Genomic DNA, 18,095 nt, shown 5'->3' on the forward strand with positions numbered 1-18,095 from the left:
AGAATGTTTAAAGAAATAAAAATTGGCCATACAGCCAGAATTTTTATGGAATTAACATTTCTGCTGAGAAGCTTTTAAGTGAAGTACTGTATTCATGCATAAACATGACAGAGCCATCACCTTAAACTAATGTTTTTTTTTAGTTTAAGGAAAGAGACAGGGTGTAGTAAACACTGCTGTGGGTGTGTTATCCCTGAATAGCTTCATGCTGATGCTGACCAGTTTCTCTCAGAATCTGGAAGCCAAAGGGTCACATGGCAGTTAAAGGGGACACCCTGCCACCGTAAAATCTGGGGAATCCATTATCCATGTTCTAAGAATACCTACCCTCAACTGAGGGTCAGTATCTGGGTATCAACAATGTTTCTCACACATCCAAGAGTAAATCCGCCTACCAAAACCCACATAGCAAATGCCCCTCTGCAGGGGAAAAGCCGACCCCACCACAATCCGCACCAGTTCCTCCCCATGCACTTCTCGCACGCCTCAAGGACCAGTGCCAACCAACTTCCTCAGCACAATTTACAATACATTAAAATGTACCTTACAATTTTAATCCAGTTAGTGATTCCTTTAAAATACATGGCTCTGAAATCAAGTTTAGAAATAATCTCTTTTCTTAAGCTATGGTCCTGCAGAAAAGAGCTGGGGAGAAGGTTTCTTCTAGAAAAGTAGAATTTATAGGAAGTTACACAGGTGACGTGGCAGTGCTAGTGGTGGTGGTGGTGCCACTGAGTCAGTTCCAACTCAGAGCAACTCTGTACAGGGTTTCTGAGGATAAAAATCTTTATGGAAGCAGAAAGCCTCATCTTTCTCCCTTGGAGCGATGGGTTGATTTGAACTGCTGACCTAGCAGTTAGCAACACAGCTAGGTATTTATAATTATTATAATACCAAGGCTCCTTTCTAGACAGCGGTGAAATTTAACCGAAGACTTGTCCATCTACACTGCCTCATCTACACTGCCACTGACCACTCTATGGGCGGCTTACAACAGAAAATCATTCATTCTCCTAATGAGTTTGGTTGTACATACAAGGTATCTGCTGATGTAGGGGGTTATACTAAATGCTAAAAAGGAGTCCAGGTGGTGCAGTGATTAAGCATCTGACTGTTAACTGAAAGGTCAACAGTTCAAACCCACCAGATAATCTGCAGGAGAAAGATGTGGCCATCTGCTTCCATGAAGATTATAGTCTTGGAAACCCTATTGTTGTTGTTGTTATGTGTCGTAGAGTCGATTTCGACTCCTAGCAACCCTATTCAGGCTGTAAATCTTTACAGGAACAGAAAGCCTCATCTTTCTCTCGCAGAACAGCTGGTAGTTTCAAACTGCTGACCTTGCAGTCTGCAGCCCAGTTCGTAACCACTATGCTACCAGAGCTCCTTTGGAAACCCTATGGGGCAGTCCTATTCTGCCTTATGCGTTGTTGTTAAGTGTTGGTGAGTTGGTTCCAACCTACGGTGACCCAGTATAGGGTTTCCGAGGAGCGGCTGGTAAGTTTGAACCAACCTTACAGTTCAAACCAACTTTGCAATCCAGCATTAATCACAGCATTACACCAGGACTCTATCTACCTTATATGGTTGCTATTAATTGCAATCAACTCAATGGCAGTGGGCTTACTATTTTTTGAATATTAAAATGCAATATGAACAAAAAGGGATTACACGGTGACTTTGAGCCCAAAGAGTGTGGAAGGCAAGTTTCAGCCATGTGAAATACCAAAGGACTTTCAGGAATTAAAAAGCAGCTGTCAACAGACAGAAAATCATAAAGTATAAATCCAACACCTAAATGCCAGATAGGAGAATTCCTATGAAGAAGAATCCTGATCAAAATGGAAATAACAATTGATGTTGACTCAACTCCAAGTCCTCCTGCCCCCATGAGTGTCCGAGAAGAACCATGCTTCACAGGGTTTTCAATGACTGGATTTTCAGAAGCAGATCGACAGGTCTTTCTTTGGAGGTATCTGGGTCGGCTGAAACTTGCAACCTTTCAGTTAGCAACAGAGCAGGTTAATGGTTTGTACCACCAAAGGACTCCCTTAGCAAAATTGTTGTTGTTGTTGTTGTTATGTGCCATGGAGTCGGTTCCGACTCATAGTGACCCTGCATAGGGTTTCCGAAGATGTAAATCTTTACAAGAGCAGAAAAGAGCTTATAGTTTTGAACTGCTAACCTTGCGGCTTGCAGCCCGATTCATAACCACTACGCTACCAGAGCTCCTTTAGCAAAATTAGACGTGACAAATTAAGTTTTTCCAGCATCAAGCATGGGAGAGAAGTCAAGGAACAATATGAGATGAGACAGATGGTGCTTCTGTTGCAATAAGAATATGTAAATACATGAAAATATTATGTAAATGAGGTTAAGTGAGCAGACAGTGTTTTTCAAAAGGGCCTGGAAGTGAAATTCCAGATTCTCATCTACCTGAATTCACCAGTTGTTGTTCCATCACTCCACAGCCCAGAACTTCCAGCCATTCTCCACGGAAGTAGATCTCCATCTCAAAGGAAGGATGAGTGAAAGGAAAGTAGCAGTCCACCCATCTTATTTCCAGCCCTGCAAAAAAGCCAAATAAAAAACAAACAAATCATGTTAAAAAGCAGTCTATGGTTTCCTGTGATCAAATTTGTCCCTGTACTAATGACACCAATGATTACATTCTAAGTAAAATAAATAGCAAACAAACTAATTTTCAACACTTCAGGGTGAAGCAATAAATCTTAAAACACATGAAAAACTGGACATGTCCTTTCCAATATGAAAAACACCTTGTGTAGTTCCAGGACCCTCAGAAACCAAATCAATCACCTATCCCTGCATCAAATTGGCAGAGGAAAAACAGGTCAACAACACAGAATACAGGGAATTCTGTTCATTTCTATAAGAAAAAAAAAAACAACATCTCAGAGTTGAACTACATTTTTTACTGTACTGTCCCTTCAAACTCACCTATCACCAATAGGACATATTTAAGATTAAAAAAATCAACTTTTACTTCCAGAAATATGTTGTTGTTGTTGTTGTTGTTAAGTGCCTTCGAGTCGGAGCCGACCCATAGCGACCCTGTACAGGGTTTCCGAGGGTGTAAATCCTTACGGGAGTAGAAAGCCTCATCTTTCTCCCACGGAGCGGCTGGTAGTTTCGAACCACTGACCTTAACGTATAAGTATTAAAAATTTTTTAATTTATCTTTATAAGCATTATGGAGGTGGTGGTGGTTATTTGCCATGGAGTTCAAATTCTGACTCATAACGACCCTATATAGGGTTTCTGAGTCTGTAAACCTTTTGTTGTTGTTGTTGTCAGGTGCCATCAAGTCGGAACCGACTCATAGCGACCCCTGTAAACCTTTAAGGCAGCAGAAAGCCTCATCTTTCTCCCGTGGAATGGGCTAGTTGTTTTGAACTGCTGATCTTAAGGTTAGCAGCCCAACTCATAACCACTACACTACCAGAGCTCCTTCATAAGCATTATAAGATCTATAAATTACATTTAAGCAACATTTAAAGTCAAAACACCTTTTGTATAGATGGATGATAAATATGGTGGTGGCAGGTGTGTGCCGTCACAATTCTGGCTCATAGTATAGGGTTGCCAAGGCTGTAAACCTTTTTCATGAGTTTTAAAACTTTATGTGACCAGAAAGTCTCATCTTTCTCCTGTGGAGCAACTGATAGATTTGAACTTCTGACTTTGCGATTAGCAGCCCTGCTCATAATCCACCTACGCTATCAAGGTTCCTGGATGACAAGTAACAACAAAAAAGCACACGCTGAATACTGGGGCAGATTTTTCAATGAGCACTCATAAATATAGCACATTGAATAATAATATTTTCAGTTAACAAAGGAAACACTAATAAATTCAAAACAACAACCACCCTCAAAGAGTAGAGGTCACTAAAAGCAGAGAAACCAGAAGAAAAATGCCATTGTGAAGAACAGAGGAAGCAGTGAGCATTTTACATTGGTCTGCACTGAAAAATGCTATTTTCTCTCCCAAGATCATTTGCATTTTAAATGTTGTACAAATCAGAATGCAAAATAAATGAAAATATTAATAATTCTTGCTTCCATTTTTTGAGCATTTACTATATCCCTCTCATACCACTGCATGTTGTTGCTGTTAAGTGCTGTTGAGCGGATTCTAACTCATAGCATCACTGCGCAGGATTTCTGAAGAGCAGCTGGTAGATTTGAACTATCAACCTTACAGTTAACAGTCCAGTGCTTATCCTATAGTGTCACATGAGTACTACCATTTCATAAAGAGGGTAAAACATCTGAGAGATGTCAAGTGTCTCACCCAAAGTTACACAGTTTGCACAAAGCTAGGGAAACCTAAGTTGGCCTGACTCTTAAACACTTGTTCTTGACAATTAAAATATTAGTCAAAAAAGATATTTTAACAATCAAAACTCCAATGGAGCAGAATTAGGAAATAGTACATCCTTTACTATGGCCCAAAGCACTCGACAAAGTAGATCGTTTCCTGCATTGTTCTGGTTGAATAACATTATTTTCCTGGTTACTTGCTGTGGATGGCAAGAGACAAATGATTTCTTGATAGTGTTGTTGTTTTGAGGTGCTGTCCAGTGGGTTCCAACTCATAAGGATCCTATGTCCAACAGAACAAAATGCTGGCAGTCATCGTACGCCAGGCTCACAGTCGTTGCTATGGTTGAGCCCACTGTTACAGCCACTGCGTCAATCAATCTTGTTAGGGGTCTTTCTCTTTTTCGCTAACATTCTACTTTACTAAGCATGAGATCCTTTTCCAGGGATTGGCCTCTGTTCATAACAGGCTCAAAGTACATGAGAGGAAGTCTCAGCATCCATGATACTAAGGAACATTCTGGCTATACTTCTTTCAAAACAAATGTATTCATTCTTCTAGCAATTCATACTCAATATTCAATTCAATATACTTCAACCAGCACCATCATTTAAAGACATCAATTCTTCTTCAGTTTTCTTCATTAACTATTCAGCTTTGACATGCATATGAGGCAACAGACAATATTATGGCTTAGGTCAGGCACACCTTGGTCCTCAAAGTGACATCATTGCTCTTCGCCATGTAAAGAAGTATTTTGCAGCAAATTTGCCCAAGGCAGTATGACCTTTGATCTCTTGACTTCTGCTTCCATGGGTAATAAATATGACCCTTTTAAAAAATAGATGCACTGAGATATAATACCAGTGGAGTCCTGGTATGGTGCTGTAGGATAATGCATTGGACCATAAGGTCGGTTTGAACCACAAGGGTAGTGGTTCAAATTCACCAGTTATTCCTTCGAAACCCTATACGTGGTTGCTATGAGTCAGAACCAACTGGACGGAACTTAACAACATAATACCAGTACCAACCACATATCCAACTAAACCCAATGCTGTCAAGTTGATTCCAACACATACCTATCCTACAGAATAGAGATGAACTCTCCCATAGGAGAAAAGCCCTAGGGTTTTCAAGGCGGTAAATCTTTAAAGAAGCAAACTGTCACATCTTTCTCCTATGAAGCACCTAAGCAGGTTTGAACTGCTGACCTATTGGCTAGCAGCTGAGCTTAATTACTGTGGCACAAGGTCTCCTCAAATACCAGTCAATGGCAACCCATGCACGTCAGAGTAGAACTGTGCTCCATAGAGTTTTTAAATTTGAATTGTTCCTAATTTTTCAAAAGTGGATAAACAAGGCTTTTCTCCCAAGAAGGCTTTGGGTAGACTTGAACTTCTGCCTCTTCAGTTAGCAGCCTACTGTGTTAACCATTTGCACCACCCAAGGCCTCCTGAGCTATATAGCAGACATACAATAACTGCATTTATACAAGGGTACATGAAAAGCATTGTTACTAGAGTTCTAGTTCATACACGCATGGGTTTAGTCCAAACAAAATGGATTTAAACATGTCTTTGAAATCAGTGGAGAGCTGAAAGACAAGTTTTCTCAGTTGTCTTAGCCTCGTTAAGAGTGCTTAAGAAAAAAAAAAACAGGTCTAATCAAAACAGTGGTTTCCATAATTTGGAATTACTAGGCCAGTTAAATTCAAAGCAAAGATGTCAGTTCAGAAAGTTCTGATGCCTTTTTCTTTTTTTTTTAAGATTACAAAGGGATTATCTTTGTAGATTTTTCTCATAGGACACAGGACGGTCACAGGAACTTGTTAGAAAGAAGTTTTAAGAAAATGGAAAATTGCATTTGTAAGAAAGTTGCACCAAATTATTTTTTTTCCCCAGCACATCAATGTACCTGCACATTCTTTTAGGGTAGCAAGGGCCATTCTACAAGAATTCTGTTGTGAAACATTATCCTATCTACCCTACCAATCTGATCTTGCCACTTCAGACTTCTTTTTGTTTCCAAAACTCTAAGAACATTTCAAAAGAACACAATATGAGTCCACTGAAAAAGCCCAAACTGTCATTTTGATGTAGTATAAACCTAACAGCACAGAATTCTTCAGAAAAACTTTAGAGAGGTGCAAATGCCACACTCAGAAGTGTAGAGACCTAGATGGACACCTAGACTGAGAAACAAAAGCTTCACATTTTGATATGTTTGTTCAATAAAAGTTTGTATGATTTGGCAACAATATTTTTCACTTACCCTTAAATAATGTGTACAATTTTATGACCATTGACATGTATTTATGCCATAAAACCATTGCCAAAATCAAGATATGAGCACATCTACCATGTCCGCAACTTCCTCAAGCCCATCTGCCCACTGTCCTATAACCTCGCCACTCACAGCTCCATGAAACTAGCAATGTTCCCTCTGTTACTACAGATTGAATGGCTTGTGTTTCCTAGAACTGTATTTAAATAATAGAATCATACAATATGTACTTCATTTTATCTAGCATCTCTCACTCAGCATAATTATTTCAAGATTCTTCAGTGTTACTGTATCTACAGTGCATTCCTTCTTATTGCTGAGTAGGTTTCTCCAACACATTTTCTAATGTGGAAAAATGCTGGACATATCACTATCACTGTGAAAATATCCAAAAGTCCCTGGAGAGTTCCAACTTTCCTGATTGGAGGTTCATATGTGCAGCACAGCTGTTTATTCGCAATTGCAATATGAGAAGAAGGTGTGTACCTTTGTGTTTGTCTATCTTGGGGACTAACAATTCTTTACCACAACTTTTATTAAAAAGATCCAAAGGCAATCCCGCTGGCAAACAGAGAGGTGTGAAGCACTGGGATAGAAATCTGGATGTAGAAGAGGGAGGCAGACAAAACTATCTTTATTATTTTGTAACTTCTGAGAACAACTTATTTTCTGAAAACAATTTAGAGAAACAAAAGTTACATGCATGTGTTTTTATGCATGGCTCAAATTTTAGCTAAAACAAGAATGACATCATGCTTCCATCACGATATAATGAAACACGACCCACATGCCTGGAAATGATAGTAGGGGGAGGTTAACACAAGTTCATTCCCCTTGTAAGGCTGACCCTTGAACAACAAGAATTTGAACTGAGCAAATCCATTTACATGTGGATAGCCTTTTTTTTCCTTTTTTTTTTTTTTTTTTTAACACTCTGTTATGCTAATCATCTTTGTGTGAGCAGTTTGCACATCACACTGAAAAAGTGATTTCTTGTGGGCCTCTTGTGGTTTTCATTATATGTTTAGTGCAATACTGCAAACTTTGAATAAACCATGGGACCCATTTATAGTACCACTACTGATGCTGAAAGTGTTTCCAAGAAGCAGAGCGAGGACATGACATTACAAGAAACACTTCAATTGCTAGGTATGTACTGTAGACTGAGATTTGCAGCTGAGTTGCCTGCCATTTCTAGATAAATTAATCCAGTATAAGAAACATCGTAAAAAAAGAAAGAAAAGGAAATTCATTAAGCCATCCTTGCAGCTACCCTAGCAGCACTTCTTGAGACATATCTTTTTATCTCATATTGAAAAATGCAGATTTTAAAAGGTTACAGTAGATAGTACATTTTAACATACAAAATATGTGTTAGTTGGATTATGTTATTGGTAAGGCTTTAAGTCAACAAGAAGATCATCATAAAGTTTTGGGAGAGTCAAAAGTAACATGTGGGTTTCCGGTTTGGGTGGCAGCAGAGACAGCCAGGTACAAAAGACTCTGAGGGAGAAAGATTGAAAACCCACAGAAGTTGTGCTCATAGAACAACACCAGAGCTCTGGATCTACCATAAGGTCCAGGACGCCAGTTTCCCGCACTCACAAGTGGAAAAATCATGATATAAAGGAAAATATTGTGAGTTAGGAAGCGCTCCCTCTGCAGCCACCCCACCCGGCGAAGTTCAGAGGGCAGGGCTACAACCAGACATGCAGAGGGAACTGGCACTAAAAGCAGTACAGCGACATTTGCAAAGGAGGTGAGGGGATTCTACACATTTTTTTCCTATTCCCTGTCGTGCCTTGTTTGCCCAGTCCAGACCCCTTCAGGCGGGTGGGTGTGCAACCACCCCCCCAAAAAATAAAAGTCCAGAGCTGACCCCACAGTTTTACCATGGTACAGAGAGAAAGAGCTTGGCGGCTACTTATAACCTCAGCCTCGGGGTTGTAGCTCTAAAATTAACTTGTGCAGGACCCTTACTAAGGCCTATATAGAAAGAAAAAAGCAGGCATGTCAGGCCTGCCTGAAAAACCTTAAAACAATCTATATAGCTCCAACATAAAAGGATGTAAAAATACAAGAATTACACTGTGCATATGCAGATATCTAACTGACCTTCAGAGACAAAAATAGTGGACAATCTTACTCCTATTAACTTCTCAATATCTATCTGTTCACCTCCACGGTGGTGATTAGAGGAGGGGCTTGAGTTAGTGGACACCCTCACACACTGTTTTTGGCTTCTAAGGTGCGCACACACTGCCTGTGTAGCAAGGAGACTGGACAATTGGCCACAGTTTTATTTTTGTTTCAAATTGGTGATTTTCGTCTCTGTTTTTATATTGCTTCTGCTTTTGGTCCTTTTGATCATACGTATTTCCAGGAGGTGGGAGCTTTTTATCCCTACACTACCCAAGAAGAGACAGCAATCATGGCCATATGGCGAAGCTACAAGCATACCCCATAATATTCCACCATTGAGACAAGAGCCAATAACAGCTGCTAAGCATTACATGCAAAAAGGGAAGCCTATCTCCTGATCATATCCACCAGGAGACACCCAATAAGCTTAATAACACAACAAACATCCATTTAAGCATTAAAAAACCCACATAATACTGGAAATGACAAACAAAAGATCTCAAACACAACAAATGATCTCAAAATAAGTCCCAAAACAGAAAAGAGTAACTGAGAGAAATGCACTGGAAACAGACAAAGGCTCCCTAGAAGAGGAAGAGTAGGTTTTGGATTTGCCTGAGAAAGAATTCAGAAGAATGATATGGAAACAAATTCAAATGCTCTGAAAAGGGGTGGAGGAAAACAAGGAAGAAGTCAGGAAAGTACTACAATCAAACAAGACTGATACACCATTGTAAACAATTCAAAACCTGCAAAAAGAAGTCCAGATGATTAATAATAAAATATCAGAAACGGACAATATACTGAAAGGGGAAAAGAGCAGAATACACGAGATGCGGAAGCCAGAACTACCAAGCTGGAAGAAAAATCTCTCAATAGTGCTAAGATAGAAGAGCAAACAGAAAAAAGGATTTTAAAAATCTGAAAAGAGTCTAAGATTCATGCTGAATAACATGAAAAGGAACAACTTAAGAATTACTGACATTCCAGAACAAGAAGAATCAGAGAAGATAGTTGAAGACCTTCTGGAAGAAAATTTCATTAACATCTTGAAAGATGAGAAGATAAACATTTAAGAAGCTGAAAGTACCCCAGGAAGGAGAGACCCCAAAAGAAAGTCACCAAGACATATAATAACCAAGCTCTCCAAAATCAAAGACTAGGAAAGAATCCTAAAAGTGGCTAGGGAGAAGAGAAGTGTCACTTACAAAGACAAGCAAACCAGATTAAGCTCTGACTATTCAGCACAAACCATGAAGGCAAGAAGACAATGGGGAGACATATACAAAGCCCAACAAGAAAAAAAAATGCCAACCAACAATCATCTATCCAGCAAAACTATCAATCAAATACACAACAGTGCAATCAAAATATTCCAGTATAAACAGAATCTAAGAGATTTTATCAAAACCAATCCAGCACTTCAAAACATCCTAAAGGGAGTTCTTTGGACTGAAAACCAACAAGAACAGACAACAACCAGAGATTGACAGGCGTGGCAACACCACCTGGAAATTAGTTGCCAGATAGCAGAGTCCAGAACAGAACAAAACTACAACAATGAATTCAAAGGAGCTGGGAGGTCAACCAAAGATCAAAATAATATCAATGTCAAAGAAGAGATAAAAGTAGGAATATAGATCCAGATGGTGAGGATGTCAAGTAGATTACAGGATACAATAGATTCTCTTAAATGGAGAGAAAAGTTAATATACTATAAGGTAACCCCAAAGAAAGTTAATAATTCACAACTAAAATGAAAATGAATTTCCAAGCACAACAAGGAAACATGTAAACTTAGAAGAAACCGACAAGAAATAGCACAAAAAACACAAACTCAGCACAAGAAGGTATACAGAATAAAGGAATGAACACACTACCAACAAATTATTATACTGCCAGCAATTAATTCATACTACCAGTTACAAGTTGGGCAGCCAACCTCAAGATCAGCAGTTCGAAACCACCAGCGGTTCCGCAGGAGAAAGATGAGGTGTTCTGCTCCCATAAAGATTTACAGCCTTCATTGTGAAGGGTCACTTTGAGACTGAACCAACTCCACGGTACTTAACAACAACAACAACAACAACATCAATAATTATATTGAATGTCAATGGATTCAATGCACCAGTGAAGAGACAGAGAGTGACAGATTGGATAAGAAAACAAGATCCTTCAATATGCTGCCTGCAAGAGACACACCTTACGCACAAAGACAAAACAGAATAAAAGTTAAAGGATGGAAAAAAATATACCAAGCTAACTGCAACAATAAATAAGCAGGAATGGCAATTCTAATATCTGATAAAGTAAACTTATAGACAAAAACCAGAATAAGAGATAAAGAAGGGCACTATCTCATGATCAAAGGTTCATTTGAGCAACGCAACATAATAATATCTACACTCCCAATGAAAAAGCACCAATATATGAAGCAAACCTTACTAGAAATGAAGAAAGAAATAGATAAATCTACAATTATAGTGTGAGATTTTAATATGCCGCTTTCGAAAAGGGACAGAACAACCAGAAAGAAACTCAAGAAAGTTAGAGGAACTAAAAAGCACAATCAACCAACTTGACCTCATAAGACGTGTACAGAGCAGTCAAGCCAATAACAGCACAATATACTTTCTTCTCCAGTGCACACAGAACATTGTCCAGAATTGACCATGTGTTAGGTCACAAAGCAAGCCTCCATAAATTTACAAACACCAAAATACTACAGAGCATCTTTTCAGACCACAATGCTATAAAACGAGAAATCTACAACAAGAAGACTAAGGTAATAAAGTTGAATTCATGGAAACTGAACAACATCCTGCTAAAAAACAACTGGGTAAAAGAAAAATTAAATGTGAATTCATAAAGTTCCTAGAAACAAACGAGAATGAAAACAAAATATTTGGGAACTGGCTAAAGCAGTGCTGAAAGAACAATTTATTGCGATAAATGTGCACATTCAAAAAGAGGAAAGAACCAAAATTAACACATTAACACAGCATCTCCAACAATTAGAAACTGACCAAAAGAGGGAACCTACAGTCACCAAAAGAAAAGAAATAATAAAGAAAAGAGCAGAAATAAATGAGATGGAAAACAGAAAAACTACAGAAAAAATCAACAGAACAAAAAGCTGGGTCTTTGAAAGGATTAATAAAATTGACAAACCATTGGCAAACATAACCAAAGAAAAACAGGAGAAGACATGAATAACTCGCATCAGAAACCATGTGGGCGATGTCACAATGGAACCAAACGAAATCAAAAGGATAATAACAGAATACTATGAAGAGTTGTACTCCAACAAATTCTAAAACTTAGAAGAGACGGATGCATTTTTAGATAAACACAACCTACCAAAAGTTACACAGAGTGAAGTCAAAAACTTGAACAGACCCATAACAAAAGAAGAAATTGATCAGGTCATCAAAAAACTCCGAACCAAAAGAAGTCCAGGTCCAGATGGCTTCACTGGTGAGTTCTAACAAACATTCAGGGAAGAGCTGTCACCAATTCTACTCAAATTATTCCAGAATATAGATGAGGATTGAAAACTTCCTAATACTTTTTTTAAGTAAGCATAACCTTCATACCAATGCCAGGAAAGGACGTTACTAAGAAAGAAAACTACAGACCAATATCCCTCATGAAAATAGATGCAAAAATTCTCAACAAAATCCTAGCCAAAAGAATCCAGCACCACATCAAAAAAAAGCAATACATCATGACCAAGTGTGTTTAATAAAAGGGATGCAAAGATGGTTCAATATTAGAAAAACAATCAATGTAATCCACCACATAAGTAAGAAAAAGGAAAAGAACCACATGATCATATCAATTGATGCAGCAAAGGTATTTGATAAAATCCAACATCCATTCCTGATAAAAACACTCAACAAAGTAGGAATTGAAGGGAAATTCCTCAATATAATCAAAAGCATTTATACAAAACAAACAGCCTACATCACTCTCAATGGAGATATATTGAAAGCCTTCTCTCTGCAAACAGGAACCAGACAAGCATGCCCTTTGTCACCACTCCTATTCAATATTGTTTTGGAAGTATTAGCCAGAGCTATATGGCAAGATAGGGAAATTAAAGGCATCCAAATTGACAAAGAGGAAATAAAACTCTCTCTACTTGCAGATGATATGATCCTACACATAGAAAACCCCAAAGACTCAGTAAAAAAGCTACTAGACCTCATTGGAAGATTCAGCAAAGTGGCAGGATATAAGATTAACATGCAAAAATCAGTTGGATTCCTCTATAGCAACAATGACAGTGCTGAAAAAGACATTAGGAAAGAAATACCATTTACAATAGTTGCCCAAAGGATGAAATATTTAGGAATAAATACAACAAGAGAAACAAAGGACTTATACAAAGAGAATTACAAAACACTACTACAAGAAACCAAAAGAGACTTACAAAAGTGGAAGAACATACCATGTTCCTGGATAGGAAGATTCAACATCGTGAAAATGTCAATACTACCCAAAGCAATATACACATATAATGCAACCCCAATCCAGATTTCAGCTACATGCTTCAACGAGATGGAAAAGCCAATTACAAACTTTATATGGAAAGGAAGGAGACCCAGGATAAACAAAGCACTGCTCAAGAAGAAGAACAAGGTTGGAAGCCTCTCACTCCCTGATTTCAAAATCTACTACACGGCTACAGTGGTCAAAACAGCCTGGTACTGGTACAATGAAAGATACATTGATCAGTGGAACAGAATCGAGAATCCAGAAAGTAACCCAACCACATACAGCCAACTGATTTTCGACAAAGTGTCTAGGTATGTTACATGGGGAGGAGATAGTCTCTTTAACAGATGGTGCTGGCAGAACTGGAAAGTGATATGCAAAAGACTGAAACAAGACCTTTACCTCACGTCCTATTCAAAAATCAACTCAGCATGGATTAAAGACCTAAATGTAAATCCCAAAATTATGAAAGTCATCAATGAAAATAATAGGGACAAATGTGAGGACTCTAATACAAGGAACACACAGACTACCAAACATTTTGAAAATTACACTAACTAAAGTAGACAAAATAGATGATTGGGATATATTAAAAATTAAAAACTTATGTGCATCAAAAGACTCTACCATAAGAGTAAAAAGGGAATCCACAGAATGGGAAAAAATCTTTTGCAACGATACATCAGACAAGGGACTCATTTCTTTTCTAATATATATAGGAAACTACAAAACCACTACAAGAAAATGACAAATAACTCAATTAAAAAATGGGCACAGGACATGAACAGACATTTCACCAAGGAAGAGATCTGGGCAGCCAACAAACATATGAAGAAATGATCACTAGCCATTGTTGTTGTTGTTGTTGTTGTTGTTATGTGCCGTGAAGTCGTTTCTGACTCATAGTGACCCTGTACAGGGTTTCTAAGGCTGTAAATCTTTACGGGATCAGAAAGCCTCATCTTTCTCCCGCGGAACAGCTGGTAGTTTTGAACTGCTGACCTTGAGGTTCACAGCCCAATTCGTAACCACTACGCCAACAGAGCTCCTTTCACTAGTTATTAAAGAGATGCAAATCAAAACAACAAGGAGATATCATCTCACACCAGCAATAACAGCAAAGATCAAAAAAGTGGAGGGCAAAAAGGACTGGTGAGTATGTGGAGAGACTGGGATGCTCCTGCAATGCTGGTGGGATTCCAAAATGGTACAGCCTCTCTGGAAAGCAATATGGCACCTCCTAAGAAGGTTGGAAATAGAAATACCTTATAATCTAGCAATTCCTCTATTTGGTATTTACCCACAAGAAATACGAGTCATAACATGAGTAGATATATGCACACCAATTTTCATAGCAGCACTATTCACAATAGCAAAAAGATGGAGACACCCAAAGTGCCCATCAACTGAAGAATGGATAAACAAACTTTGGTACATACACACAATGGAATACTATGCTACCTTGAAGAACAACAATGAAGCTGCAAGCCACCATACCATATAATATGGATGAACCTTGAGCACATCATGCTGAGTGAAATTAGTCAGTTACAAAAGCAGAAATACTGCATAGGACCATTATTGTAAAAGAGTAAGAAAAAGAACCCACACTAAAAGGGGAGAAAACATTATATATATATTTGCTGATCACCAGGATGTATGGGATGAGAGGAGGGGAGGGAGGGAGAGGAAGACAGAGCACAGGGTAAGGAATAGACACAGGATAGCATGCAGGGGGTGGTGGTGTGTGTGTCAGACAATACACAAGAAGGGGGAGGGGAATGGAAGAACAAGGCTGATGGGAGAACAGTTAGGCAGGTTCACAGGGGCTAAGTGGGACTGAGGTAAATGATGATGTATGCACAACCTTGGGACAACAGGGCTTCAGGATACAAGGATTGAGGCACGGTTTGAAGGGGTAAAAGAGGGAAATAGTGTTAAGATGCGTGGCTGTCTTTTGAATCTTGGTTTCCCTTGCCTAACATTGTAAAATAGACAATTGAGGTGGGGAGAAAGGAACACCCAGAATCATCACTACAGAAAGCTTGTAAGTCCGTTTTCAGCCTATAATTGATTGGAATACCTTAAAGGGGTTAAAAGTTGCACAGCGTAAGAGGCTTCCTGTGGAGCCTTTACATTGCACAAGACCATAGGTGGAATGCAGAACCCCATCCAGAACTGACTGAGGTAGGAAATTTCCACTGGAAAGAATGAGTAGACCAACCTGGAGCGGCTAGAAGAACAGAAGATACTTTGTGAAAGAAAGACCTGCAGGAAAAATTCAAAACAATAACAACAGTCTGATTGATTACTACAAGAACAAATAAGCTGTTTGCCCAGGAGCCATCAAAGGCAAGTGGTTGTGACCCCTCAGAGCAAACCCCAAGCTAAGACTGAGACTCAAGGGGAATACATGAGCAGGCATGTGGTCTGGCTGGTGACCACGTTGGTCACTGCATAAGGGAAGAGGGGGAAAAACAGCAATGAAGTTGCAAGCTAAGCCCAACCACATTCAATAGACCCCTGTGAACCTGGGTGGAGACCTGGATGGCCAGCAGTATGGCAAGACCCGGGGACTCCTGGGCCCAGAGGCAGTGACATGGCCACAGACGACTAGAGTGGAGAGTAAAGCATCCAGCTGATATGAAGTGAGGGGATATGCACAAGAACACCCATATTTGCAGATAGTACCCATTTGACCTGGCTTCGATGGCTGGATGATCAGAACTTGACTGGAAGAAGAAAGAAGGGGGGGGGGGAGGGGAGTAACCTGCTACAATTTGATGAACTTTACCTATAATTATGGATGCAGTAGCTCAAAAAAGAAAACAAATCTTTACAGCAAGGATGACTCCCACTCCCTCAGTACACAGGGTTGACAAGGATGGGCAACAAAGACATTGGCTACCCAAAATGGGAAGGGGGGGGTGGTGCTATAAAGGCAAGAAGTGACTGGCTTACAAGTTTTCAAGAGGGAGCCTAGTTCCAGCCTGGGCTGGAGAAGGCAGAATCACCCTTGAATGATTTACAATCCATTGGAATAATTGCCATCAGGTCTGACTGTGAGGCCAGGAAATATTGAGGTAGATGTTTTTTGACAAAAGAACATTACAGTTTAACGTTACAGTTTAGACTTATAACATCTTAGGTTATACCAATCCAGAGAGAAAGGATTTTAAAGACATTAATGTTGTTGTGTCATAGACTTATAGCGACCCTATATAGGGTTTCCAAGGAACAGGTGGTGGGTTTGAATTACCAAACTTGTGATTCACAATCCAGTATGTTCTTACAGTGGGAGTCCAAAGATATCAATAAGCACTTACTCGCAAGAGTTGATTAAAGTCATTCCATTATCAATGCTTATTAAATTCTATCTAAAATCTTACAGAAGTGTTTTGGTGGTAGAGTTTATTTACTCAGCTGCTAATCAAAAGGTTGGATGGAGGTCAGAGACCACCTAGAAGGGCCTCAGAAAAACCGACACTGAAAACTGCATGGAGCATAATTGTACTCTGACACACAGAAGGTCACCATGAGTCAGAGTTGGCTCCAGACAACCAGTATGCTGTATAAATATTTACTCGATAAGGTCTGATGGGAAGGTAACCTTTCATAGATACAGAACCATCCTCAAGCACAACGGGTTTTGGTATTGATGGTGCTAGTATAACACAAGGACTGAATTAAAAGGTGATGTGATGATCTCTCCATCTCTACTGGAGTACTCTTCAGCACTTCAAAAACTGGGAAACACATACAACTGGGAAGAAAATGTTTTCATAATACTAAATAAAAATCATAAGATGAAATGTCCCCTATTGTATCCCCCTTTGCTCTTTTTGGTAATATGGTCTAAGACGTTGGCCTTCCTGACCCTCTGTTTCTTCTCAAACTATCAGCCTACAGTTGCCTCATTCAGTACCGAAGAAAGGAACTGGTCTGCCCAAAAATGTACTTATATCCAACCATAAAAAGACACACTCTTTCAGAAACCATAAAGATGATAGACATAAATGATCTGTGGAGCAGAACCCATTAACAATATCACAGAAACTATGAAGCCATAGTGTCAAAAGTTGTCTCTAATGGGAACTATTTAATCCCTATTTCTCTTATTCACTTCCTTTCCTGAAACACATTTCTTCTTACCCTGTACAGAATGCCAAATTGATTTGATTACCCTGTACAGAAGGCCAAATTCCACTTCCTTTGTTTCACTACATATTATGTTTCTTTAATTCTGAAATTTAGCTTCTTTCAAATAAACAGGCCAAAATCAAACTCCGTGAAATCCCATTTTTGAGCAGTCTGTAACTCCACTTCCAACATAATCTGTGATTATTTGAAAGGAAATCATGTACTTTCTCCTTGGTTTTCCTCCACAACCTCAATTCACAGGAAGTACTATTACATCTGGCTAAAAAATGCATCTGACTCGCTTCTTATATTAAAAGATTTGGGACTGGATAACTGCATTTTTTTTTAAAATGCTTTATTGCAAATTATGTGATAGTTTACATGGGAAGACATCAGCTTCACACTGATCCCGTCGTATATCGTTTCCTTGCCATGGTTACAATCCCTTCCAAGCATCATCGATCAACCAGAGGGTATACCCCACAAGCCTGCCCCTCTGTCATCTGCACACCGCCCATCTCTCTCTCTAGGTCCAAAGTCTCCAGTCGCTCCATCTCCCCATGTCACATTTCTGCCACCATCCCTGGCATCACTGCTTCTCTGGGTTGTTGTTGTTGTCAGGTGCCATCGAGTCGGAACCGACTCATAGCGACTCCATGCACAGCAGAACGAAACAATGT

The 18,095-nt window shown here is 39.2% G+C and overlaps 1 protein-coding gene across 1 annotated transcript in view; it reads right to left on the reverse strand.

Moving 5' to 3' along the window:
* Window positions 1-18,095, reverse strand: part of FARS2 (phenylalanyl-tRNA synthetase 2, mitochondrial) — a 615,217-nt gene that overhangs the window by 485,195 nt on the left and 111,927 nt on the right. The window contains exon 3 of the mRNA XM_006864111.1: window positions 2,437-2,568. Coding sequence (XP_006864173.1) covers window positions 2,437-2,568 — 132 coding nt within the window. The remainder of the gene's footprint in view (window positions 1-2,436; window positions 2,569-18,095) is intronic.

This window comes from Chrysochloris asiatica, unplaced genomic scaffold, assembly GCF_000296735.1.
Source record: "Chrysochloris asiatica unplaced genomic scaffold, ChrAsi1.0 scaffold00060, whole genome shotgun sequence".
Taxonomy (NCBI): Eukaryota; Metazoa; Chordata; class Mammalia; order Afrosoricida; family Chrysochloridae; genus Chrysochloris; species Chrysochloris asiatica.